Source organism: Apodemus sylvaticus, chromosome 18 (assembly GCF_947179515.1).
Source record: "Apodemus sylvaticus chromosome 18, mApoSyl1.1, whole genome shotgun sequence".
Taxonomy (NCBI): domain Eukaryota; kingdom Metazoa; phylum Chordata; class Mammalia; order Rodentia; family Muridae; genus Apodemus; species Apodemus sylvaticus.
Window position 1 is genome coordinate 23,248,468 of NC_067489.1, and position 27,654 is coordinate 23,276,121.

The 27,654-nt window shown below is 44.6% G+C and overlaps 1 protein-coding gene across 2 annotated transcripts; it reads right to left on the reverse strand.

Annotated features, from left to right (window-relative positions):
* Positions 1-61: 61 nt before the first annotated feature.
* Positions 62-26,910, reverse strand: Ash2l (ASH2 like, histone lysine methyltransferase complex subunit). 2 transcript variants are annotated; one of them, XM_052162161.1, is made up of 17 exons: positions 26,718-26,910; positions 26,107-26,170; positions 25,850-25,995; positions 24,246-24,334; positions 23,482-23,576; positions 22,052-22,147; positions 20,505-20,600; positions 19,084-19,159; positions 18,216-18,233; positions 16,576-16,669; positions 15,101-15,318; positions 6,863-7,030; positions 6,427-6,620; positions 2,805-2,897; positions 1,703-1,801; positions 780-839; positions 62-681 (listed from the first exon to the last, which is right to left on the reverse strand). In XM_052162161.1, exons 1-17 carry the CDS (start codon positions 26,891-26,893, stop codon positions 574-576), a joined length of 1,890 nt encoding a protein of 629 aa, XP_052018121.1. In that variant the 5' UTR covers positions 26,894-26,910; the 3' UTR covers positions 62-573. The 2 variants fall into 2 exon arrangements, with proteins under 2 accessions (XP_052018121.1, XP_052018122.1); XM_052162162.1 differs by lacking the exon at positions 18,216-18,233.
* Between the last annotated feature and the right edge of the window lie 744 nt (positions 26,911-27,654).

Below are 27,654 nucleotides of genomic sequence, written 5' to 3' on the forward strand. Positions count from 1 at the left end.
CATCACACTGCTCACACTGTCACCAACAGGAACCCAACCTCAAGTGAAGCCAAGTACCACACAAGCTTGAAAACAAGTTTTATTGGAGGAAAGACATAGCTTTTAAGCCCCCAGCAAATTTCTTTCACAATTATAGTTTATAGAACCGCACTAGCTTCACAGATCCCCACACTCCACACTAAAGGACTGCCGTTAGACTGCTCTGGAATGTACTGCCACTGATTTCAGCCACTCAGAAGAAAGCTTGCCTCTCCAGAAACCAGGGCTGAAACCCTTTCATTACTCACTTCTTACAGTGTACAGGAAGTGACAGGGCGCCCGGCAGGTGTGGCACAGCAGCAGCTTCACAGGCAGCCTCTGGTCTTCCGATCAGTGGTGGACGAATGGCACTCAGGGTAAGAGCAGTGCTTGTGTGGGAGGACATGCTGAAGGGCGGTACTGCTGCAGCCACACCCAGCCTTTTCCCTTCATCAAAGTGTACTGCAGCATCTCTGAGAACACATTTGACACTTTATATAAACAAAAGCAAAAACCCCAGGACTATTTCACAATGTCATCAGAAGCAAGGCTCCGTTAGGGTTCCCACGGTGGACTCCGCCTTCCATCCACTTCTGTCTCCACATGATACAAAACATCAGCCAGTGTGTGTTCTACCACAGCGCCCCAGCCCATGTCACTCATCTGCAGGAGCAATAAAAACAGGAGACTGGGTGATTACAGAAGCCAGAGCAAGAAATAGAAAGATGGAGGATGAAGGCAGGCGTTCTGACAGTACTCACAGGGTGGTACGTAAGATCCTTTGGAGGGTATTTGAAGGATGGTCCAAAGTTAATGGAAACCTGGGACAAGTTCAATACAAGCAGATGCAGGAAAAAAAATGAAAAAGAAAACAAAAGGTCACTTGGCAGGGGATATTTAAAGGAAAACTACAGGAAGTAGGAATTATAGTGCATTCCCTAGAGAGGCTGAGGCAGGAGGATCCTGAGATTGAGACCAGCCTAAACTACATAGCAGACCCTGTTTTGAAATAAGAACGCTGTTTCTAAGATACTTAGGGTCTACCTGGAACAAAGGAGACATATGTCAACATTGCTAAACATGGGCCACATCCATGAACACATCAAGCACCAGGTAGAAACACGCTTCGAATGGATTTCTGCTTGGGACCTCATCTTAACTTTTGTTCAATACAGGGTAATGAACGAATACATCTCCATGAGCTAATCTTTTCAAGTAAGCAGTAAGGGCAGGATATTTGTTTGTTTGCTTATGTATTTTATTTATTTTGAGACTGTCCTAGAATTCACTTTTTAGATCGAGCTGACCTTGAACTCAGAGATCAGCCAGCCTCTGCCTCCCAAATGCTACAATCAAAGGCATGCACCACCATGCCAGGGAATCCCCTCTCTTCTCTCCCTCTCCCCCGCTCCTGCACCCCCTCGTCTGTGTGTGTAGATATAATTTTTATTTAAGTATAAGCAAGAGTCACCAATTGCAAGTCATCAAACATATGACCGGAATGGATATGCTCTGTATCTTTCGAATACTAACAGTTGATTTCACTCACGCGAATCTGAGACATCCAAATATATGTCCATTTCCAGGCCTCCCAGACATGTTCTCATTCTTTCTAGCAATCATGTTCCTCTCAGTCAAAGGCGTTCATTACAACCCACCCACACTTCCAAATGCAGGTACACACCGTGCAGCTCTTGTACAGTGAGATGGCTGGGAAGTACACTCCTTCAAAGATGTCCCTGTAAGCCACACCCTGGTTGACACCATTTTTATAAAATATTATCTGAAATGAAGATCAAAGTTTTACTTCAGAATTTCACAAAGATTAAAAAAAAAAAACCAAACTCAACTGCAGACCACTTAGAACTGCTACCCGAATGACAAGGACATCCAGGCCGCATTCACAGGTAACACGTCTTCTGTGTGCCACTGCAGGCACTGCCAGTCAAGGCAACGTAAGCCGTATTGTTCCCGCTGACTTCAGGCTTCTTGTGAATGTCCGGGCTACACACACACAGCAAACAGTTCTCTAGTCCATCAGTCACTGTGCTTTATTGGAGGAAGGACTGGGAGAGTCTCCCAGTCCAGGCTGGCCTCCAGCTCACTCTGCAGCCGAGGATGGCCCTCAGCTCTCAACGCCTTGTGCACACCTTCTAAGCACTGTGGTTACAGTGGCATGGGCCACACACCCAGCTTTCATCATTCCAAATTCTAACAAGGACCACAGACTTCTTCTTTCTGGCATGACCTTTTTTATGCCTGTTTCTGGTTTTAACTGAATTTTACTGCCCACCCCCCCCAACCAATCAGAACTCCGTCTCTCTCCCCCGTCTACTGACCCACTGACCCCCGTGGCTTTCCAGAGCTTTACGTCTCCTCACTCCCCTTTCCTTCCAACCCTTGGCTCCTGAGCTTCCAGAGGCCGTCTCTGATTGTGCGTGACCTTGGGCTGCAGGACTGACTCCTGGGGAGGGGAGAGGAGGGGAGTTCTAGAACAGTGAGGGAACGTCTAGCCATCCCCTAGAGCTCTGGTCTCCCTCTGCTTGGCATCTCCTTAAGTAAGAAGACTCTCTCACTGGCTTCTTGAATCTCTTCCACAGTCACTGACTGTGTAGCCCGTTCTTCAGTCCCAGGAAGAACTCAATCAGGCAGGACGGAGGGAGTCCCGTCTAGGCTGAGGAGACTGGGCAGCCCTTGATCCCCTTGAGCCTCGACTGTGCTTTTGTCCCCAAGGCGGCTCAGTCTTCAAAGCCTTCCTGTTCCGACTGTTTATGACTGTGACTCACCTCACTGTGGGGAGTCTGTTTCAGACTCTTCTCTGCTTTGTCCACAAAGTCTTTTTCTTCAAAATACAAATAACTCTTGAACTTTATCAAAGCCTTCAAAGTACAGTTAAAAAAAAAAAAAGAAAGAAAGAAAGAAAATAAAAAGAAAAGAAAATGACACATTGAGGAATCACCTAAATCATCTAGGAGAAAGTAAAGTCACCTTCACACACACAGTGCCACTACCTTGTAAAGTCTTTCCCACAGAGTTTTTCAATTTTCAGTTCCAAAGTTGTCACTGCCCCAATCCGGGTCTCACTATGTATGTAGAACTAGCTGTCCAGGACTCACCTGGTAGACCAAGCTGGCCATGAATTTAACAGAGATCTGCCTGCCTCTGTCTTCCAAGTGGGATTAAAGGCATGAGTCACTCTGCCTGGCTGCTAAGTGCTCCTTTTTTTTTTTTAAAGGTTTATTTATTATCATATGTAAGTACACTGTAGCTGTCTTCAGACACACCAGAAGAGGGCATCAGATCTCATTAAGATGGTTGTAAGCCACCTTGTGGTTGCTGGGATTTGAACTCCTGACCTTCGGAAGAGCAGTCAGTGCTCTTTTTTTTGTTTTGTTTTGTTTTTTGGATTTGTTTTTTTTCCGAGACAGGGTTTCTCTGTGTAGCCCTGGCTGTCCTCGAACTCAGAAATCCGCCTGCCTCTGCCTCCCAGAGTACTGGGATTACAGGCGTGCGCCACCAACGCCCGCAGTCAGTGCTCTTAACTGCTGAGCCATCTCACCAGCTCCAGCTAAGTGCTTCTCAAAAGACTAGCTGGCCGTGTTTGTTAAAGATGTCTTTAAAAAGGCCCTTAGTAAGAGAATTATACACACACACTTTTTTTTTTGAACCACAAAGTGCCTATAAAGTAGATTAATCGAAAGTTTCACAGAGCCTAAAACTTTTCCTGTTTTTTTTGTTTGTTTGTTTTTGTTTTGTTTTTTTGGATTTGGTTTTTCCGAGACAGGGTTTCTCTGTGTAGCCCTGGCTGTCCTGGAACTCACTCTGTAGACAAGGCTGGCCTTGAACTCAGAAATCCGCCTGACTCTGCCTCCCAGAGTACTGGGATTATAGGCGTGTGCCACTTCCGCCTGGCTTAACTTTTCCTCTTTTAATGTGCATTGGTGTTTTGCTGTAAATCTGTCGGTGTGAAGTTGTCACGTTCTGGAGTTAGGCAGTTGTGGTCTGCCCTGTGGTGCTGGGAGTGAGCCTGTGTTCTCAGCCACTGAGCCGTCCCCCAGCCACTAAAACTTCTTTTTCTGTGACAGTTTTGGAATCACTGGAAGAGTCATTGGTATAATTGTTTGGTTTTCACTAAATACAACAAAGATATCCAGTGGGGGACACAAGAAATTAAATATCTTATGTTGGAATAATCTCATATTCCTCAGGGAAAATAAGCTCAAGTTCTGCACCATCCTTTAATGCAAAGTCATCAGTGACCTGACACAAGGACAAAGGTAAATATGGGAGGATATTTTCATGACTTGTGGGCACCCCAAATTTATTAAGTCAAAGAAATAAATGTAAAAGAATGTGAGGAGGCTCAACCACCTGTAACTGCACCTCCACTGAGATGGATCTAGACCCCCGGCCTCTGGGTGCTCCACTCACTCAGGTGCCTACACCTATACATACACAACATGTAAAAATAATGGTTTCTTTTGCTTCCTTGAGACGGACTTTCTCTGTGTAACAGTACTGGCTGTCCTGAAACTCCCTTTGTAGACCAGGCCAGCCTCAAACTCACAAAGATCCATCCACCTGCCTCTGCCTCTTGAGTGCTGGGACTAACAGCATAAGTACCACCATGCCCAGCTAAAATTGATTAAAAAAAATCATCTTCAAAAAGGATACCATTAAAACTGAATAAGGAGTTGATGCTGGAGAGATGGCTCAGTGGTTAAAAGCACTGGCTGTTCTTCCAAAGGTCCTAAGTTCAATTCCCAGCACTGACATGATAACTCACAACAGTCTATAATGGAATTCAATATGCAGATGTACATGCAGACAAAGCACCAATCCATACATATATACATTTTCAAATAACAGACAATAAAAATAAGTCTTAACAAAACAGAACTGGATAGAGGGACTAGACAAAGAACTCAGTGGTTAAGGAGTACCGGCTGTACTTCCAGAGTACCTGGCACCTACATGGTGACTCACAACAGCCCCTAAGCCCAGATCTAGGGGACCCCTGTCCTAGTGTCCCCTGACACCAGGTACCCACATACATACAAGCGGGAAAACACTCAGAAAAGATAACTAAGTACAATTACTTTTTGTTTGTTTGTTTTCCCGAGATGGTTTCTCTGTGAAGCCCAGGCTGTCCTGGAACCTGATCTGTAGACAAAGCTAACCTAGAACTCAGAGCCGTGCCTGCCTCTGCCTCCAGACTGCTGGGATCAAAGGCGCGCCACCACTGAAGAGAGCTGGGCAGCTAAGAGAAACTGTTTCCCTTACAGAGGACCCAGTTTGTTTGTTTGTTTGTCTGTTTTCGAGACAGGGTTTCTCTGTAGCCCCGGCTGTCCTGGAACTCACTCTGTAGACCAGGCTGCTTTTTTTTTTTTTTTTTCGAGACAGGGTTCCTCTGTGTAGCCCTGGCTGTCCTGGAACTCACTTGTAGACCAGGCTGGCCTCGAACTCAGAAATCCGCCTGCCTCTGCCTCCCAGAGTGCTGGGATTACAGGCGTGCACCACCACTGCCCAGCTAGAGGACCCAGTTTGATTCACAGCGTTTGTGTGACAGCGCCCAACCATTTGGATCTTTGGTTCCAGGGGAGCTCACTCTCTGTAAGCACCAGGTATGGTGTGTGTGTGTGTGTTAAGTGGGCTCAGTGCTAAGGTGCCAGCCCAGCCTGCATGTGTATGTGTGTGTGTGTGTGTGAGTGTGTGTGTGTTAAGTGGGCTCAGTGCTAAGGTGCCAGCCCAGCCTGCAGAAGGCCCTAGGATTGATTCTAAACACTAATATTTTTTTTTAATGTGGAGAAAATTCTGTGCCTGACAAGTCTTAAAATTTATGTATTTCATTTAAAAACTGACACACACACACACAACACACACATACACACAAAACAAAGTTAAACAATGGCTAAGGATAGATTTCCTAAAATACTGATTGGGGGGATTACAAGAATGTAATGTTCCTCTGGTACAGAATAAAAAACAAATGAGCCAGGCGGTGGTGGCACACGCCTGTAATCCCAGCACTTGGGAGGCAGAGGCAGGTGGATCTCTGAGTTTGAGGCCAGCCTGGTCAACAGAACAGCCAGGGCTACACAGAGAAACCCCGTCTCGAAAAAACCAAATCCCCCCCTCCCCCCAAAAAAAAAGAATTGATAACAATGTTAATGATAAAATCTGGGTGACTACTCAGGAACTAAACCTTAAAGTCTTTTAATTTTGTTGCTATGTCTGAAAATATTCAGATCAAAAAATAGGGAAAGCACACACACACACACACACACACACACACACGCACGCACGCACGCACGCACGCACCAGGGGTCAACGTCACAAAAGAAGTCCAGCAGTAACTACAGGCACTGACCCCAAGGGCTGTCAGAGCCAGGGTGGAGCTTATCTTACCTTATCTTTGTAAGTATCCGGCAGTGACTTGGCTGTCTCTGTATCTTCAGGAAGATTGATATAAAACCCTAGGACATCTCCTTGTCCATAGCCAGATGAGTAGTGTTTGCCAATAGACTGGTGAAACTTGGTTCCCTTTTTGCTCCGCCAAGAATAGCTAAATTTATCATAACCTAAGGGAGCCTGAAGGTTACCTGTCCCAAGACACGAAAATTAGAGGACTGTAAGTTTAAGTGGTTTGTTAAAGAAAAAAAGTTCTACTTTTCTTTGTACGTATTTTTGGTCAATTTTGCAAACTACTTAGAAACTATCTCTTACATTATTCTAAGAATTCCAAATTGGCTGTAACTTCAGGAATTTTATTTTAAGACCACAATCTGCTAAACCCCAAGCCAGTTGCCCCTACTGAGAGGCCCACACGGTTCTCCCAGCTTACCTAAAGGCTGGGACCAGCCCAGCCTGGCAGCAGTATCTGGAGGCATCTCATCCACAGTGATTTCAAAGTACCAGGCCCCTTTGCGCACGCCATGGGAGGCCCGCACCATGGAGTAGCCCTTCTCACCAACCACGGTCAGCCGGTCATCAGAGATCTTTAGCTGGGGAGCTGGAGGGGGAGAGTCAAAGGTTGGTGGTTAACCGAGTCCCTTGTACTGAATGAAGGGAAAAAGAGCTGGCCTGGGGGCACAGCTTTGATCTCAGCACTCTGGAGGCAGAGACAGAGGCAGGCTGATCTCTGGGAATTCCTGGACAGCCAGAGCGATATAGTGAGATCCAGTAGCAAAACAATTAAAAAAAATATATATATATATAGCAAAGAGAAAAGGCAAGAATTATTAAGTGTTAATGGCAGCATGGTTTAAGGGTCCCTTCTATCAGTTTCTGTAAATACTACTGCCTACCACTACAGTCAAAACCAGAAAACTGGCCTTAGGGTGCTGAGCTGCAGGATGAACAGGACCAAGTAGGATCTGAGAACAGGCAGCAGCGAGATGCCCATTTCCCGACTGTTGGCCACATTCTGGTTCTATAAAGATGTAAGATCTTTAAAGGATAACCAATTCTTTCCAGAGACAGTTCAGTTCACTCCACTTGTGTGTGTGAGAGACTGACACTTCGCTTTGTCTTAGAGAGGATCTTACAACATAGTTCTGGAGAGCCTGGTATGCATTGTGAGGCCTCAGATTTGTGGTAATACTCCTGACTCAGCATCCAGAGAGCCTTCCGGATGATGTTTGTGCTGCCATGCCCAGTTTAAGTAACTGGCAATGTTGAGGACTCAGTGTTTGGCTGTATACTGAGCATGCTCAAGGTTCCTGGACTTAATCCTCAGCAATCAATCAATCAATCAAGTTGAAGTGACCAACCAGCTTCAGAGACTACTCCCATACAAGATGACAGCTTTCTCAAATCACTTGCTTTCGGATTATTTGCAGTACTAATGAAGATTTTAAAAAGGAAAACAGGGGCTGGAGAGATGGCTCGGCGGCTAAGAGCACCGACTGTTCTTTCAAAGGTCCTGAGTTCAAATCCCAGCAACCACATGGTGGCTCACAACCATCCGTAATGAGATCTGACGCCCTCTTCTGGAGTGCCTGAAGACAGCTACAGTGTACTTACATATAATAAATAAATCTTAAAAAAAAAAAAAATTAAGGAAAACAAGGGCAGAAGAAATGGCTCAGTAGTTAAGAGCATTCTTCAAAAGGATTTGAGTTTAATTCCCAACACCTATGTCCGGCAGGTCACAACTGCCTCTGACTCCAGCTTCAGGGGCTCTGAAGTCATCTCCGAGCCTCCGTGGAGTTTCGGCTACTCTTTCAGACACACCTACACACCCTAATTAAATGAAAACTGTAGTTGGTGGCGCACACCTTTAATCCCAGCACCGAGAAGGCAGAGGCAAGAGCATCTCTTGAGTTTGAGGCCAGTGTGGTCTACAGAGCAAGTTCCAGGATATGCAGTACTACACAGAGAAACCCTGTCTTGAAAAACAAAAACCCCAAAACAACAAAATTGTAAAGAGTGCTAGTGTTTGAACTGGTATGAAATAATTATACTAGTGTAGAGTGCAAAATGAAAAGATTACAGGACGCTGTCCATCATGTATAGGACAGGACAATACGTGTGTCTGTGAAGGAAATGCCTGCAGGATGAGTCACGTGTGTGCCCTCAGCCCTCAGAAGCTGAGGCTTCCTGCTGTGAGTTTGAAGCCAGACTACAGTACTCAGTGAGACCCCACCCCACCCCCAGCCCCCACTCCTTAAAAAGGAAAGAAGACAAAACAGGAAAAGAGAAGAAGCTAGAAACAAGGGAATGGGTGGGAAACCAATACGAGATGTAACCATGAAGAGGCAGTGACATTAAGTCCAAATTTTTACCCCAAATCATAGTAATTAGGTCAACGAGATGGTTCAGTGAGGGAAAGGTTCTTGCTGCACACGCCTGCTGACCTGCATTCAATCCCTGGAATCTACTAAAGTACAGGAGAAGACTGATTCCAGAATATCCTCCGACCTCCACAGGTACCATGACACATGCTCCTACACATGTGAAGCGTGCCACAGACACACATAAACAGACACACACACACACAGACACACACACACACAGACACACACACACACAGACACACACACACACACACACACACACACACACACACACACACACACGAGATATGGGAGGAGGACCCAAAACAGTAGAACACATCAGGAAATTAACCTGGCTGAATATCACACTGAGAAAAGTAGGGGAAACAACCAATGGATATTAAGTCAAACAGAGCTGCACACAAATATAATGACTTCCCACAGCAGCTATATCCTTATCTGACAAGTCCCATTCTATGTATGTAGTGTGTGTGGTGCTGGGGAATGAACTCAAAGCCTCATGGACATTATTACATTATGTAAGTTCTATACTACTGAGCCCCATTTAAAAAAACAAAAAACGTCGGGCGATCGTGGCGCACGCCTGTAATCCCAGCACTTGGGAGGCAGGCAGATTTCTAAGTTCGAGGCCAGCCTGGTCTACAGAGTGAGTTCCAGGACAGCTGGAGCTACAGAGAAATCCTGTCTCGAAAAAGCAACAAACAAACAACAACAACAAACAAACAAACAAACAAAACAAAAAACCCAACATTTTCTTACTTTCTGGCACTACAAGAACTGGCCAATGATACTGTACTTTCTGAACTTATCTTAAATGGGTACTAACAGGCAAGTAAATATACTATACTTAATTATCCACAGTTATCTAGTCAGTTAAGTTTTCTTGTTTTTGTTAGTTAAGTTTTCCAATGTTAGAAAAATAAGTTGCAAATACATAAAGAGGACGACCACAAGGAAATATTCTATGGTGTCTGACTGGAATTCCAAGTGTTAGTAAGAATTCACCACAGCTACAGATGTATGGGCAGGTTAGCTTAGCAGGGTCTCCCCTCCCCTACAGGCACTCTGGAGGCGCTGAGACCCACTAATGCGAGCGAGCAAACTTGCTGAGCTTTGGATGTGGTTTGAATTTCTCTCCCAGAGTTTAAGCGTGGAAAGCTCAGTTCTGTGAGGTTGTACTGAGATGGTGCACTTTTTTTTTTTTTTTTTTGGATTTGGTTTTTTCGAGACAGGGTTTCTCTGTGTAGCCCTGGCTGTCCTGGAACTCACTCTGTGGACCAGGCTGACCTCTAACTCAGAAATCCACCTGCCTCTGCCTCCCAGAGTGCTGGGATTACAGGCATGTGCCATCACTGCCCGGCGATGGTGCAAATTTTAAAGTTGTACTTAGTGAGAATAATTAGTCATGGGATATTACCCCGAAATAAGCTTAATGAAAGTCTTGTGGGAGAAGATGAACTCTTGAGAACAAGTTATTTCAAAGGAATTTTGGCTGACCTAGCTAGATTTCTATTGCTGTGACGAATACCAAGTCTAAGTGTCCATTGTCTGGGACTCCAAAGGACTTGCAGTTGCATGTCTCTGGTTCCGTCACTTCCAGCACATCCACCACGTCTCAGGTTCAGATGGGCTCCACTCCACACCTGCTGCTGTCCCCGGCAGTCTTCCTATGGCCTTCCCAGCAGCCGGCCTCACCTGGCCTCTTTGTAGGGATTCCAATCCTGCACGTGGTGCCAGGCCTCAGTTTCTACGCAGGACTCCTCACTATGACTGAGCTGCACCATCCCCGACAGCTTCCTGGCCACACTTCAGGAATGCCAATCTTCCCGAATGGTACTTCTATGACTCCTGCAATCCTGAGGTTTCCCCTGTAGCTGAACAGCACCTTTATCTATAGCCTTCCCCAGCCTGTCATGCTGATCCTCAGCTGTTCTCCGTGACCCCTTCACTACTGCAGCTCCAATGCTGCCAACACTGTTGGGAACCAGCGAGCTTGGCTCAACACCCCCAGCTGAGCTGTTTGCACAGGTTTCCTGAGAGCAAAATATCCCGTGGCTTAGCTTGATTCCTGCCTTCCCGCCCGGTGTGGTAGGGACTTCCCAGGTGCCTGACCTATGGCTATAATTGTATTTTCCTGTTCTCGTCCCTGGCCTCTAGTGTATATATTGCTGGTCCCTCAGTAAAGCTGGGGCATTCTCCTTACAGAATGACCATGTCTGTGTTTTCTGTTAATCCTCCAGGCCTACGTCCAATACTCAGTACTGTGGCTGTCAAGTGGAGGCCCTACCGAGATCGGGAAAGAGAGGAGCTCCTGACGGGATTGTTCCAAAAATAGCCGGCCGGCGAAAGGAGAGGAATGTATTGGGGAACATTTGGCGCAAGAAACAAAGTGAGAGCAAGGACTGCAACAAGCAAAGTTAAGTGCAGCATCGCGCCATGGGGACGACAGATTCCACTTTACAATTAGGAGATCAACAGGTAGACTTGCTTAAGCAACAGGGTACTGGGATTAAGGTTAACACAGTTAGGGAATTTATTAGGATCTTGGAGAAAACTAATCCATGGCTTAGTCATAGTGGCAGCTTGAATATCCTAGACTGGGACCAGGTTAAAACAGATTTGCACAAGACATTACAGAAAGAGGGGCAAGAAAGCATCCCTGTGACTGCCTTCTCCCTAAGGAGACTAGTCAGGGATGCTCTCTTGAGGACTGATGCTAAGGTTAAGGAGTAGATGTTTGAGATTGAGAGAACGTTTGGAGCAGCACAAGATGATGCCTCAAAGAAGTCTTTAAAGGCATCCGAATCAGATGAGGATGAGATTCTAGAAAAAGAGAGGAATTGAGATTAAAAATAAAGAAATGCAAAAAGCAAAGAGTGTCTGCTTCCCGACCACCTAGTAAAAATCTTTTTTAAAGCCGGGCGGTGGTGGCGCACACCTGTAATCCCAGCACTTGGGAGGCAGAGGCAGGTGGATTTCTGAGTTCGAGGCTAGCCTGGTCTACAGAGTGAGTTCCAGGACAGCCAGGGCTACACAGAGAAACCCTGTCTCGAAAAACAAAAAACAAATACAAAAAAAAAAAAAAAAAAAAACCAAAAACAAAACTTTTTTAAAGAAGAGGGGGCTTCCGCCCCTACAGCATATGAACCTTACCCAGCCCTTGATGGGGGTTATGAAGAACCAACACCAAAAAGGGGAGTTTTTTCTAAACCTATTTCTAATACAAAAGCAACATATCCTGTGATTGAGATTCCTGATCCTGCTAATCCAGGACACTGCCTGGCTTGTGTCAATTTTTAAAAACCCATCCAGTAGTCTTTCCAAGATTGTTTCCTCTTACCCTTTGGATTGTGCTCAATTGGTTTTTTCACTGATGGATCATCCAATGGGAGAGCTGCTGTTATTTTCGGGAATGAAGTAAAAATAATGAAAATTCCTAATTGTTCTGCACAATTAACAGAATTAGAGGCAGTTCAATTAGCCTTGAGTTTATTCCCTAATAAAGCCTGTAATATCTATACAGATGTTTCCCAAATGATAGACCCATTAGAAACTGCAGCTTATGTAGCACTTGTTTCCTCTATTTATTCTTGCCTGTTGAAGGTACAAGCTCTTCTATGGCGGCACAACCAACCAGTATTTGTGGGCCATAAACGAGGACATTCATTATTACCTGGTCCCCTGGCACAGGGCAATCATAAAGCTGATTTATACACTCAATCTCCATTGGTTGCATTGAATTTGGCCACCAATTATGATAAAGCCTTGAATATGCATAATAAATTTCATCTTAATGCAAATTCTTTGAAGTTTCACTGTGATGCTACCAGAGAACAAGCTGTGCAAATTGTTACTCAATGCCCTCAGTGTGCTCAGTTCATTTCACCCCCAATTTGGGAGTGAATCCCCGAGGTTTTAAAGCAAAGAATATTTGGCAAATGGATGTGACTCATGTCCCATCTCTTGGGAAACTACAGTTTTTGTTCATGGATCTATAGATACCTTTTCTCGTATGATTTTTTGCATCTGCACATAGTGGTGAGAAGGTAAAAGATATAAAAAAATCATTGTTTACAAGCTTTTGCTTGCAAGGGAGTTCCAAATGAGTTAAAAACTGATAATGGTCCAGCATATACCAGCAGATCCTTTGAAAATTTTCGTGTAGACGTTCATATTATTCATAAAACAGGGATTCCATATAATCTGAAAGGGCAAGCTATAGTGGAGAAAGCTAATCTTACTGTAAAAAAAATTATCTTGAAAAAACAAAAAAGGGGGAGTTTACCTCTCCGCATGCTATATTGTCCTTTATTCTTTATACTTTAAATTTTTTATTAATAAAGATAATCTTTCTGCTGCAGACAGACATTGGAAAGGTGCGAAGAAGTCAGAGTAGGTTTAGTAAAATGGAAAGAGTTATCTTCAGGAGTTTGGAGAGGTCCTGATCTAGTGTTGGTCAGGATGAGAGGTTCTGTTTGTATCTTTCTTAAAGATGCAGAAAGTCCTATTTGGGTTCCTGAGCGCTGTGTGCATCCTGTCATATTTTTGACACCGGCCCTGATACCGGTACAGACAGAAACTCACAGGAGCTTTGTGGAAAATCCACCAGTCCTGATGCCAGTGGGGATAAGTAGTACTGTGTGGCCAGTTGTGCTCTCTACTAATAGGACTATGGGGAAGGCTGCAGCTAAATTAGAAGTAGAACAGAGTAATATTACTTTACATCTTAGAGAATAGTTTATGCTAGAGAGAACTTATTTTTTGACTCCTGTCTTGCACTTTGCAATGTTTCCTTGAATACTAAACCATGTGTTTTAGTCCCATTCTTTTCTGTAGTTTGAAAAGTCTCTAATGAACAGGAAGGAAACAAGAAGAAATTGAATTGTTCTAGCAGATTGTGTGTATTGACAAACTACTGAGAGTATGAAGAGCTGCTGTGGTTGAAGAATTCCTGGAATTGTGCCCATGCCTCTAAATGATGCAGGGAGATTCCCTGTCACCTTGTATCACCATCAGACTCTGTCATCATTGCCAACCCTGATTAAGATTCCCTGTCACCTGTATCACCATCAGGGAGACTTTGGCATATCGCCACTCCTGATTGAAAAGGTCTGAGTCTATGGCACTGAGGCTTTTGGCTTGTGGAGCTGCCGCATTGGGATTGTTCCTGCTAAACCATATGTGCAAACAGCAAAACCAGTCCAGAGCAGTAATTGCTTATGTCTTCAGCACAGGTTAATCCATCTGCTCAAATTTGGCTCAGCCTGTATCGAGAATAGTTAGTCTATGACGAGCAACTCCTTTCCAGTCCACACCAACCAAAGACTCTGGGACTGGCAGAGATTCCCAGAGACGGGTAATGGGAGTTGGACGGAAGCTGATATAAGACAGACGCTATTCCTTTTTGTTTGTTTGTTTTTTTGTTTTGTTTTTTGATTTGTTTTTTTCAAGACAGGGTTTCTCTATATAGCACTGGCTGTCCTGGAACTCACTCTGTAGACCAGGCTGTCCTGGAACTCAGAAATCCGCCTGCTTCTGCCTCCCAGAGTGCTGGGATTACAGGAGTGCGCCACCACCGCCTGGCTGACGCTATTCCTTTTTAAAAAAATAAAAAAGGGCGGGCTTAGCTCAACGCCCCCGCCCCAGCTGAGCCGTTTGCACAGGTCCTGAGGAAATACTTCTCAGAGGATTTTACATCAGTGCTGGTGGTCTCTTCTTAATTGATTCTTCAGTCCCAGTTGACCAGAAACCACAGATTCTCAATACAAACTATCAAATACCCAGACTCAGCGGGACTCTTCGGGCTTCTCTCAGACCCCCATCACCTGCAGTGTTCTCAGCATTACCTTCAAAGCTCCACAGGGCAACTTGTTCAGCTCTGCACTCTGAAGACTAAACCCTTGCACTATCTTCCCCAACAGTCAGGCCTGTCACAGTACTCCACAAGCCTGGCACCGATTTCTATTACTGTGAGAAGCATCATGACCAAAAGCAACTTGGGAGAAGGGTTTATCTCGGTGTACACTGAAGGCAGCACATAAACTAAAGCAGGAACCACTGAGGAATGTTGTTTCCTGGCTTGCTTCCTTTTATAGCCCAGAACCAGGAATAGCATCACCTCCAATGGGCTGAGCCCTCACACATCAATTATAAGAAAATGCCTTACAGACAGACTGTCCACAGGCCAATCTGATGGAGGCATTTTCTCAGGATTCCCTCTTCCCAGAACAAAAAAAAAAAAACTAAGCAGCACAGTTTCTAAATGATCATCAGAACGCACACACCTCGGTCATGTAGGGCTAACAAGACTCGCTCATACAGGCAAGCTCTGTAGAGGTCTCCAGGGATAGGCTTGCCTGCCCAGCAGTCAAGCTCGAGCTTCTCGGGGTCTGGGGCATGGGGATCGGGCTCAGCTAGGATATACCGGTAGCCGTCCTTGTTAAATGGATGTTCCAAAGGATAGCCGTGAGGAGGGAGACGCTGAGCAGAAAATAAAGGGTCACTGAAAAAAAGAGAAACAAAATGAAGACACCATCCCTCTCCAGTTTACCATAAGAAAGGCCCTGGTTTGTTGTTTCTAGTAGAACACATGCAACTTTACAAAAGCTTTATTTAACTTCAGTAAATCACGTGACGCCTTGCAAAGATTTGGTTAAATTACTTGTAGTTTGTAGGGAATGCCAACCTACTCTTGGGGAATCTACCCACGTACTGTCTGTCAAGACAACATGAGCAGTCATATTGAGGGAGGAACAGGAGAAACAGGCCAAATTTGGCTGCTTTCTTTTAGCACATTTATTTTATTAAGGTCTTGTTTTTTCTTTATGTTTGGCCAACACGTATATTTATGTACTACACATGTGCCTGGTGTCCATGGGTGTCAGAAGGTACCAGATTCCCCTGGAACTGTCATTACAGGTGGTTTTGAGTCACCATGTAGGTGCTGGGAACCAAATCCAGGTCCTCTGTGAGAGCAACAAATGCTTTAACCACAGAGTCGGAGCTCCAGACCCCATTTACTTAACCTTTGAGACAGCATGAATCCCAGGTCGGCCTATAGCTTACTGTGTAGCCAAGGATGACCTACCTGGAGACTCTGACCCCTGCTGCTACCTTCCAGTATAAGGATTATGTGCCTTGTTTAGCCAATTCTGGGGATCAAGCCCAGGATCTGCATGTTGGGGATAACTCTACCAGCTAAGCTACACACATCTCCAGGCCTGGTCAGTCTGGTCGGTGTAAAAACTGAGCCGTACACATCTCCAGCTCTCTTTATTTCATTTAGTATAGAAATATCCTGGAGGCAGGAGATTTACTCTCAGTTGCCAGTCTAAATCAGAAGTGACCTGGATTTCATCACCTCAGCTTTGGACAAAGGGAAAGGAAGAGGCAGGGCGATAAGGAGCTGGCATTTAGTAAGCTTTACTTCCTCATCTAGCCTCCGATCTCATATGGGAACTTTATTCCTCAGGACAGAAAACACTGCTATTAGGACTGCTGTTGTTGTTTCGATGTTGGGAATTCAACCTGGGGCCTCACATGTCACACAAGCCCTTTACCACTGAGCTGTATCCCCAGAGCAGGAATCTATTTTATAGTAACGAGTTCATAAGAGAAGACCTCACTTGAAGTCAGTCTTACCAGGAGCTCAGGACTCACAGAAAACAAGCAAACGAAACCCAACAACATGGCTCTTTCCATTCAGTGGCGTGTACCCACAGCAAATCCCCAGGGACTGAGTAGGGTGGGGTGGTCACACCTTCTGGCCTTCTTGGTGGTGCCTGTTGTCCCTCCATCTTGTTGCTTTCGCTTGGCTCCTCTTCCTTTCCCGCTGCTTCCTGCTGCGATCCCCCCTTTGAACGGAAGGCAGATCATTTTCACAGAGCCACTATGGAGGCATAAGGGCCCTCAAGTCCATGGCAACTACCATTCCCAACGTGCATTTGTGTAACATCATAGAGGGTTTCCTTCTTGACCTATGCTGGATTTTAGCCTGGTTTTGAAAGTATCTTACAGCCAACATTCGGACAGTAAGGTCGCATGAATCTAGTACATCTGATATCTGAGTTACATCTTCAACCTTCCTTTCATCCTTAAATAAATAAACCAACAAATAGACAGCTAACCAAGCAATCAAGCATTTAATGAATATGTACTGGAGGTCCGAGGCTAACTCTGTAGTTACTTTTGTACTACACGGGCTCCAGGGACTGACTAATGCTGCCAGGCTTACAGCAAGTGCCTTTACTAGGTAAGTCGTCTTTCCAGCCCTTTCTCAAAGGACTGAGACCAATGGCACTTTATGGGGCTGTGACACAAATGCATCTGTCCCCAAATTCCAAGCACCCACAGCTAAAAAGAATGAAAACACCACATGGACTGTGCTTATTCACCACTTAATACAAACATCAATAAAAATATCCTTACTGATGGTCAATGCTCACTTGCTTCAATTGCATAATGTATTTCATAAACATATAAAGGCATTGTCTACATAAAGCACTTGAATATCCAACAAGACAAAAGTACACCAAACATAGAAAACAAAAACATAAATATTAAAAAGGTGTTTCTCTCCAGTGTTATAGATAAATGTAAATTTAACATGGTTATATATAAAAGAATAGAAGCTCTAAATTTAGTAAGCAATTTTTAATTCCATATCAATATACTTAAAACTGTGCCAATGAATTCAGTAGGTTACATTAGCCTGGTTTGTAGGTTTAAGGGCAAATAAAACAATTCATATATTTTATATTATAACACTTGTACATATTCAGATTACCAGGAGTATTGCCTTAAATGTTCTAAAGTAGATACTTTGTAATTTTTTTCATTTCTATTATTCTTCTGTTTTTTTTGTCTTTCCAGAAAACAGTCCCTGAACTGCAGGAAAACACCTTTATGTAAAAAACTGCATAGAGTATTATGTGTAAATTTGGGACAAGCTTGGGAATTATCAGCAGCTCTGCTGCAATGAAAAGGACGAGGCCATGGAGAGCAGGTCATATTCTGCACACACAGTGCCAGATTAGTGCATGATGTCCTTTATGAACGTGGCTGCTGTTCATACAGCTCATAAAAGGTTTATGTTAAAGTTGTGATGGCACGGTTATCAATCAAAAGCCTGCCAATCCTCTACTGCCAGTTGGCGTTGCTTGAGCAGAGCAGGCAAGGCGGAGGGGCTGCTGGCTGGCCATGTCAGGCAGAATATGACACCATCAAGCTTTCTTCCCACCATCAAACTGCAACTACAGCTTCACAGTAAGTGAGTGCCGCCACACCACTTTCACAATGCTTTAAATTATGGAGTTTAGCTTCTACTAAAGCTCAGCAAAAAGCACTTCAAACCACAAGATACTTAAGTCTGAGGCTGAAAGAAGACAGAGAGGAATTCACCTCCCAAAGTGGCTGCACCTGTAGGAACAGAAGTGGCACTATGTATTGTCAGATATCAACAGTCCAAAGGGAAAGCATGGTGTAAGAACAGAAACAACACACTCGCATTTCCAACGCACCTTAGAAAGTTAACTGTGGACTGGATTATACATTTAAGATGTTTCAATCCTAAGAGACATGCTAACGAATGTTGCCATGTGTGGGATGGATAGCCACTAAGCTACTGCCTGGACCCTAGTTTTTATTAGATTAACAACAAAGAGAATTCCCTCTGTTAGATAGCCAGATTACCAAAAAAGGGGTGGGGAGTGGGGATGACATACTGGGGAATCCATATAGAAAGGCTGACAGATGAGTATGCTCAAACAGTCAAGGCAAGAAAAAATTAGATGGACAAAGGCAACTTGTCAAGCAACTGCTGATCTATGGAAAAGAGTGAAGATCAAATGAATTTTCCAGATTAGGTATTCATTATCATACAGATGTGGAATCTAACAAAAATGCAGATAGTCTCAGCATCAAAGTATAGACTGTCTTATATGAAATCTGCCTCACTTCATTCCTAATTGAATCTGGTTGGATAGACATTATTAATGTCTGATGTATGCATAATCAGAAATTCATAGTACATCCCATTAGTGTGTAAAACTAATGTGTAATATGCTAATGAGACCAAACTGCAGTAAGGCACAAAAACTCTGTTCCATTATCCTTTCCCAAGTATACTAAAGTAAGCAGATAAAATCTGTGTTTTGAATTTAAAAGCATTTTAGTGATTACTCAGGTTTGGCTCCTCCTAAAGAACACCCAATTTCAGGCAAGGCTTTTATTACTCACAAAGCTTCCGACAAGATACTTAAACACATACCATTCAGGTTCCCACTAGCAGACACAGCACTGCTTTGTTTCTGGTTGTCATAAGCAGGACCAATATTACTAAGATCCTAGAAGAAGAAATATCCTAGTAAAAAAAAGGCCACATGAGCAAATTAATCCGGCAACTGCTCCAAAAATGGACAAAACTAGAGCACAGAAAATGAAAGTCGAGTCCTAAAAAGCAAGCTGCAAGGCCCTCAACTTGGACGTTTCAAGAATTCAGGAAGGAGCACGAGCAGCACGGAGGCAGGGTCGGGATGGTTCCAGGAGGGAACTGACCAACCACCCGGGCATGGGGAGAGCCACTGAGCAGGCCAGGACGCTTAGGTCCCTCATCTGCCCTCTGTGGGAACTCTGACTCACACAGCTGAGCTGTCCCATTTTATGAGACAGAAATCTGAATTTTCACTGTTTATTCTACAACAGTGACCACCGAGAGGTCACTCACACCAAGATGCACCCACAGCTCTTCAAATCTGCACGGGCGGGCAACAAATGAGCTCCCACCTCAGCGTCTGGGAAGGTGGCTGAGGACAGAGTCCCTGAGCTTGTGTCACACTGACAGACCTCATCTCAAAAAAGGCAGCAAGTCAGACACTTTAAGGCAAATCTTAGTTGCCAATGTGTCCTTTGCTCTGCAACAAAAAAAATATATGGAAATTTCTTTTTCCCATAAGGTTCTAAAAACAGATTCCCCAAAAATTTCCTCACAATAAAGGATGCTTTTAGGAGCAAAATTTCAGGTAACAGGAAGATTTAAAAAACAAACAAACAAACAAAAAACTTACAAAAAGTTAAGCCCTAACACCGAGGAACAACCAGAATCAAAACCGGTTCCTGAGCCAGGCATAGCGCCTCACACACACGTAACCCTAGCAAGTGGGAAGCTGAGGCAGAGAGAACGATCATGAGTTTAAGCTAACCTGGGCTACAGTCAGACCTTGTGACAAAGATCACTGCTAACTCCTGGGAACTGGGGATACGAACTCACATTCTTATGCTTGAACATCTTTTTCTTTCTTTCTTTTTTGCGTCTAGGCCTCATATAGCCCAGGCTGGCCTCCAACTCATGATCTTCCTCGTTTACACCTCATCAGTGCACTACCACGAGTACACCATGACTCCCAGGCAAGGACTCATCAACTCAGCCACATCTCTGGCTACATGGCTTCTGATAAAAAACAAATATGGGGCTGGAGAGACGGCTCAGGGGTTAAGAGCATTTGCTCTCCCCATTGTCCCAAGGTGGAGTCCCCAGCACCCACATGGGAGCTCACAAGTGTCTGTAACGCAAGTTTCTGGGGCTTGGCTGCACTCCCTCTTCCGGCCTCTACAACTACTACACAAACAGTGCACAGACCTCAAGAAAGACAGACGGAGACACAGAGATCCTATGAAGGAAGATGAATGTACCTGATCCAAAAGTCCAAATTTGGGGTAATCTTCTTCTGGATCTTTGCTTCCTGGATCAGGGTGCTCCTTTACCAAGAACACATCTCTTTCCTTACTCTAAAAGGAGACGTATCTTAGTAAGAATGACCATGTTACTTACAAGTACAGAGATACTCATTCACCAACTACAAATGTCAGTTCCTAACTGCACTCCCAAAACACGTCAGGCACCTCTGATCAGACAACCAGTACATAACAATCCAAGCGGGGCACTTAGAGCCCAGTCAGGCTGGGAGGCAGCGCAGCTACAGAGCTCTTGCCTAGAACGCTTGAGGACCTGGGTCTGAGCCCAGCACCACTTGAACACCAAGCACACAGCTGGCTCACCGGTGTAGCCCAGCAGGGGATGTTGAGGCGGGAAGAGCGACCATGAGTTACGGGAGTTACAATGGTACTGGCACTCTGGAGGGAGAAGGTCAGAGGCCAGTCACCCTTGACTACACACTGAGTTCAAGGCCTGGGCTACAAGAGACCTAAAAATAACAAACAGAATGGGGAGAGCCGGTGCTCCACACCCCTCCTCCCTCCTTTTGCCTGGGTTAGGCAGATTTCAAGTGCTCTCATCACTTCTAAAGTCAATGTGCAGAACAAGACTTTTTTATCTAATGAAAACATTGAAAAATGTATCCAAATTTAATTTCAAATTAAATCCGCGAAAGTGTGGTGGACAGAGATGGCTGGACCAGGGGATGGCCCAGTGGTTAAGAGGACTTTCCAGAGGATCCAGGTTCAGTTCCCAGCATCAATATCAGGTGACTCAGAGCCATCTGTAACTCCAATTCCAGGGGCTCCAATGACCCTTTCTGGTCTCCATGGGCACTGGATATACACAGTACATATACACACACTCAAGCATATACACATACACACAAACAAATCTTAAAGAAGACAAGGGTTTTTCACATAAAAGCAATCTTAGAGGAGAATGATATCCACATAAGATAGTAACCAACTGAATTTAATACTTTTTTAAAAAAAAGATTTATTTATTTATTATATGTAGGTACACTGTAGCTGTCTTCAAGCACTCCAGAAGGAGGGAGTCAGATCTCATTACAGATGGTTGTGAGCCGGGTGGTGGCGGCGCACGCCTGTAATCCCAGCACTCTGGGAGGCAGAGGCAGGGGGATTTCTGAGTTCGAGGCCAGCCTGGTCTACAGAGTGAGCTCCAGGACAGCCAGGGCTATACAGAGAAACCCTGTCTCGAAAAAAACAAATCCAAAAAAACCAAAAACAAAAACAGATGGTTGTGAGCCACCATGTGGTTGCTGGGATTTGAACTCAGGACCTCTGGAAGAGCAGTCAGTGCTCTTAACCGCTGAGCCATCTCTCCAGCCCCTGAATTTAATAATTTATAACTACCTATATCTCATTCATTCACTGACTAATATCAAATTGTTTGCATGGTCTCAGCCATTACATTATTTCAAACTAAAGAGGATTTATCAATTAGAAACAATATTGGCTTTTTGAAACTCATCATATCTATTCAGTTTTAATTTACTTACCATTGTTTTGACAATGTTATTGGGCCAAGTCATTTTTCCAGGTCTCTGTCTGGTTGTCATACATTCCCAGTACTTATCAATAAATGGTATAATATCCTATTTTTAAGAAATAAAATACTTTAAGAATTATAGTTGTTTTCAAAGATACACACACACACACACATCTTTTCAAAGACTTCATTACAATCAAAACAAAAATCTGCCTGTAGGTTTTAGGTACTAAAGGAATATTCAATTCTTCAAAATAATGTATTGCCTGCAGGGTGGCTGAGGCTTAACTGTTTCAGCACTTGGGGGCTAAGGCAGGAGTAATCTAGAATGACTGATCACTCAGAACCATCGACCACACACCCTTCAGTCATTTTGTCTTTTCTTACAACCTTTAGAACCAGAGCCACATGAATTTAAAGTTTTCAGGCACTTCACCTCTGCCAGGCTCCCTTGTAGTTACTTTGACGGTGGCCCCTGCTTGCCAGTTCTTGCTTATTTGACCAAAACAGTGTCTGACCTTTGTCTGCTGGCATCACATCAGCGCCATTTTACATGTCTTCCAAAGCCCAGTACCTACACAGTTTCTTCTATGAAATCTAAGCATTTACAGTGCAGAAAAGGAGCAGAATCGGGAAATGCAGAGTACTGTCATCCCAGAAAACAAGGAATTCAGAAACTTGTGGGGACATGTCAAAGGGTGTTTGCTATCAAGGTGACAAAGCTATCCTGGTCAAATGTGGGACAATCAAATGTCAGAAATTCAGTGGACAGTACAGTATTTTTGCTTCTAAGGTCACAATGAAAGCTATGTGAGACTAACTCAAACACAGGAATGGAACGCACAAGATGTCTGAGACTGCTGACTTGCAATACAACGGTGTTTGACAGTGCACTTCTCACTCAGAGTCTCCTCACAGCAGTGTGCCCTGATGGCTCCCATCCTTCCCATCTCTGCCTTCAGTCTCTGGCCTACTGCCCGTAATAACCCTCATCTGGCCTGTAGCAATCTTTTCCCACCGGGATAAGGATGAGGTCAGAAACCAGGCAGTCAACTGTGTGCTCTTTCCAGGGAAAGCTAAGACAATTGTACTAAGGTGTAAGGTGACCTCATGTGACCTTAGAGAATCAACAACAAGATGAAATAGAAAGGTTAACGCAGATTGTGAGCTTGAAGATACCAGTTCCAGGCCAGCCAAGGCTAGAGACTGATTTACACCAGACCTGATTATGGGACAGATGACTTGCTTGCTTCAAAAAGCCAACCAAGTTTTATTTAAGGACTGATAATGCTAACAGCTAAGCCAAATGGCATCTACTCGATAACTGGTAATTATAATTTCCATATGTGGAAAAAGTAAGGTAACTACTACATGATTTACTCAGCTACAAGTTCCACTTGATTCTTCAGCATATTGCAATGACATTAATTCTAACTCTACCTTATCTTTGGAGAACATGGTTTTTGGATGTTCATCCTGTGTTCGAGACTGCCATGTCAAGTTCGCCAAAGCACTAAGGCACATTTCTTTTAAATCTATTAAAAAAAAAAAAGGTAAAAGATGTATTTGTTAAATCTCGATTTCTACCAACAAGAGTACATTCAAGGTAATAGGTGTGATGGTTAGTTTCAATTCAATTTGACACAATCTAAATCCATGTAACAAGAGAGTCTCAGTGAGGGATTATCTCTATCAGGTTAGACTGTGTACTTGTCTGTGGGTGATTATTGTGATTATGTGGAGTTCAGAAAGCCTGCCCACTGTGGGCAGTACTATTTCCTGGACAGGAAATCCTGAACTACGTAAGTAGAAAAAAGCAAGCAGAGCTTAAACATCCAGCTCTGTATTCTAAGACTGAGGTCAGCGTGGCCAGCTCCCTCAGATGCCTGCTGCTGGGAGATGCACACTGTCAAGTCATGATGGAGTGTAACCTGGAACTGTACACCTTCCTTTAAGTTGCTTGTCAGAGTATTTTATGCTATCACCAGTAGAGAAATTAGGACAGTGGTTTATAAAATAATAATGGGAGCAGCTAAAAGTGAAATAATAATGATTTGAAATGCGCAACTGCAGTTATTCAGAGCTAAATATCGAACTAATTCCAACCAGCTCTTAGGCAAAGGTAGCCTAAGTGTGCTAACGCAGATCTTTTCTCTTTTCCAAGGGGCAATCATTTTTTTAATACACTCGGGAGTTGTTCTTACTTGCTTGCTTCCGGAGGAAGTAGGTGTTCCCACTGTGGTGGCACACATTGCAATGGAAGCTGTAGTTGGTCATAAAAGGCAGACATGACCTGTGGGTAGACCAGATTACACACATTAGTGAACAATGGAAGCTGTAGTTGGTCATAAAAGGCAGGCATGACCTGCAGGTAGGCCAGATTACACACTAGTGAACACCAACGCACACATTTCTATGCCTTCCTTTAAAAAGTTTATTATTAGCTCTAGTATGTGCACCCATGATGCATATGTGGGCACATGACCCAGGGTGTAGTGTACATGTCCCAAGGTGCACAGCTCGAAAGACTTGGAAGCCAACCCCATGACTCAGTTCTCTTCTTCCATCTTCTTATGGTTCTAGGGACCAAACTCAGGTCCCAAGGCATACTCAGGAAGTGTCTAACTGCTGAGCTATCTCACTAGCCAACTCATTGGCTTTTTCTAAGATAGGGCCCTGGTCTAGAATAAAGCTACAGTTTGTACAACCTGGAGCTTGTGATGCTCCTGCTACAGCCTCCTAAGTACCTGAATTACAGGTTGCATAACCAGCTCTACTCGATATAATTTTTCCCCTCAAGACAAAGTCTTAAGGTAGCTCTGACTGTCCTGATATTCAACTATGCAGCCCAGCCTGGCCTCGAAATTAACAAAGATTGGCTCAGAGACCAGAGGGTCCCCCAAGACCGACTTGGTCTACAAGGGCACCCCAGGCCATCCCAGGCCATCCAGGGCTACATGGTTAGAGAGCTTTTGACCTGGCAGTTATTCACAACGAATCAAAATGTTTGTTACCTACTGATCTACTCCACAGAAGAGGAGACCTTTCGCTCTCAATTATAATATGATCTGAATTCTGCAGAATAGATACATGTTTAGACGTAAGTTTTTTTCCTCCTGAGAAAAGGTGTAAGATCCCAATTGGGGGACATTATAAGCAGCGAGAAAGGAAACAAAGTGTGCTTTAGACATGAAAGCACCGGTCACCTCGATATTTTTGAGAAATTAAAAACACTTCTCTCCAGTGATGGTGTTCCACCCAGGGCTGTGCACAGTAGGCGAGTGCACCCCAACTGAACACTACACCTTCAAATGTTCGCCACAACAGGCCTTGCCCACTGTAAACACCAAACCCGAACGAAATACACAAAACATAGTGTCTCAAATCTAATTACATAATCTCTTCTAATTGCAGATTCATTTCCCAATCAGATCATAAGGTCAAAATCAAGGACAATGCCCACACTTTTCCTAACAGAACTTTCATCTCAATACTTAAAAACATGCCAAGGGAACGGAAACAATCTTTCAGTCAGCATCTGGTCACTGAATTTGGTTAGAGCACAAAATACTACCCACTGATACATGTATTTTTTAGCATATTTAAAAATACTTCAATTTTCTTGAAATTAAAACATGATTATGTAATTTTCCCTTCCACTCCTGGAACTGGGGCCCCTTGGCCATTATGAGTTGCCACGTGCACGCTGGGAATCAAACCCAAACCTTTGGAAGGCCAACTAGTGCTCTTAAGTGCTAAGCCATCTCTCCCGGACCTTACTCTCTACAAGGCCATGAAATGTACTCACGACGTGTCTATTCCAAAGGTGTCGGCTGTGAACCATTTTGTACATATTCCACATTGCAACTCGACCTCTCCCAACTGCCGCCCGTTCTCCTCATCCACAGAGCCCGCCTGGGTATCCATCACTTCTGAAGTGTCTCCAGCACCTTCCTGGAGCCACGGGGCAATAAGAGAACCAAATGGGCTGACTGACTACATTTTTAAAATTGGATTAAAACAAAATCTAGTTTGCCTTTCAAAGGCCTAAAAGGAAACACTTACCAAAGTATCTTTTCCATTAGAAGATTCTGTCTCCAGACCACTTACATCTACCAAGTTTGCATCCCTATAATGAAAAGACAAACATTAAAATGCCTATTCCAAAAGAAAAAATAACCACTGATCCAAATACTGACGGACTTCCTATTCTTAGGTCTTTTTCAGCCAAGCATCTCTTGAACCGGATGCCCAAGGAAACAATCCTGAGTATTAGGAGGGAGGTTGTCAAGACAAATGTGTTCATGGCTTAAGAGTTCGTCCTGAGGGAAGTCACACGGATCGGGGTTTCCTAGTGCACTCAAGTAATGAAGGGACGTTTCCTTCTCGGTTATATCAGGAACTAGTATTGGAAGAGCGATCAGCTAGGTCTTCCGTGGTGCAAGGGCGGGAAGACAGGAAAACATGCTTGGCTCACACTTGTGCTGATGGAAGTGAGGTCTGAGGTGCAGTTCGGACCCCACCCACCAAGCAGCCAGCTGGGTTGCAGAGGATACCGGGCAGGCCGAGCCGTTGGCTGCAGGGCCCGGATCCGGAGGGCCGCACGGAGTGGCGCGAGCCGCGGGGTTCCACGAGGGGCGGGCCCTCGGCGTCCCCGTGGGCTGCGGATGCCTTACCCACTTTCAGCCTCTCCAGAGCTGGGCTCCGCTCCCGGGGCGGCAGACGGCCCCTCTCCCGCCCCAGCGGCCACCGGCTCTGTCTCTCTGTCTTCTGCTGTTGTGGCACTTGTAGCGGCTCCTGAACCAGGGCCGGCGCCGACTCCAGGGCCAGGACCTGCTCCAGTTGCCGCCATTGCTGCCACTTCCCGAGTTCTCGCGAGAATACATGTGGGCGGCGCGTTGCAGCCACGCATGGTGCTTTAAACTGGTAAAGACTTTTTGTTGGGGCCCACCACTTACTTGTGAACTACGCACTTTGAGCCCGCCGCTTTAAGGCCAAAGAAAGCAGGGCACAACGCAGATCGCCCAGGTTTGAAGGAAGCCGCTAGCTAGGTCCGTCATTCGCTTCCCTCTAGGATTTACATTATTAAAGAACCTGCTCATTTTCGTGGCTAAGAGTGGAAATCACTGCGCATCTGAGGATTTGAGAGACTCCCCTTTACACCGCGCTGAGCAAACGATCGCACTGGAACGTAGGAAACTTTCAAACAAGTTGTGAGCATCATTGCGAGCATCTGTAACTCTTAGTGGTTTGGCGGCTAAAAGCCCATTTCCAAACAGCTTTTGGAGACTATATAGAGTCTGATTCCAGAGAGCCCGAGGTAGTTGTGGGTGGAAAGACGTTAGGGAAACGTCTGGGCAGAGGAGGCTAGACGTACTGTGTGCTCTAGGAGCACAAAGAGCTAGTTCAAGGAGGAGAATAAAGCCCCAGGGGAGAGCAGGCTACCAGAGAACAGACGTCAGCCAGGTTTGGTGCTTAGCGGGGGGAAAAAAAAGGCAGAAGTTTGAGAATGGCTTTTTTCCCTTCCACTATGAGTTCTAGGAATCCAAATCCGGCTTGGCAAGCAAGTGCCTCAGCCCACTGAGCCATCTCATCGATACATTTGCTGATTTA

Excerpts from the sequence above, each read along its gene's own strand:
- Ash2l (XM_052162161.1), bottom strand. The coding sequence starts at position 26,893 with ATGGCGGCAACTGGAGCAGGTCCTGGCCCTGGAGTCGGCGCCGGCCCT. Across the intron at positions 25,996-26,106 it reads CTAATGGAAAAGATACTTTG|GAAGGTGCTGGAGACACTTC; the intron begins GTAAGTGTTTCC and ends CCGTGGCTCCAG. Across the intron at positions 7,031-15,100 it reads GTTAGCCCTACATGACCGAG|CTCCCCAGCTAAAGATCTCT; the intron begins GTGTGTGCGTTC and ends CTCCCCCTCCAG.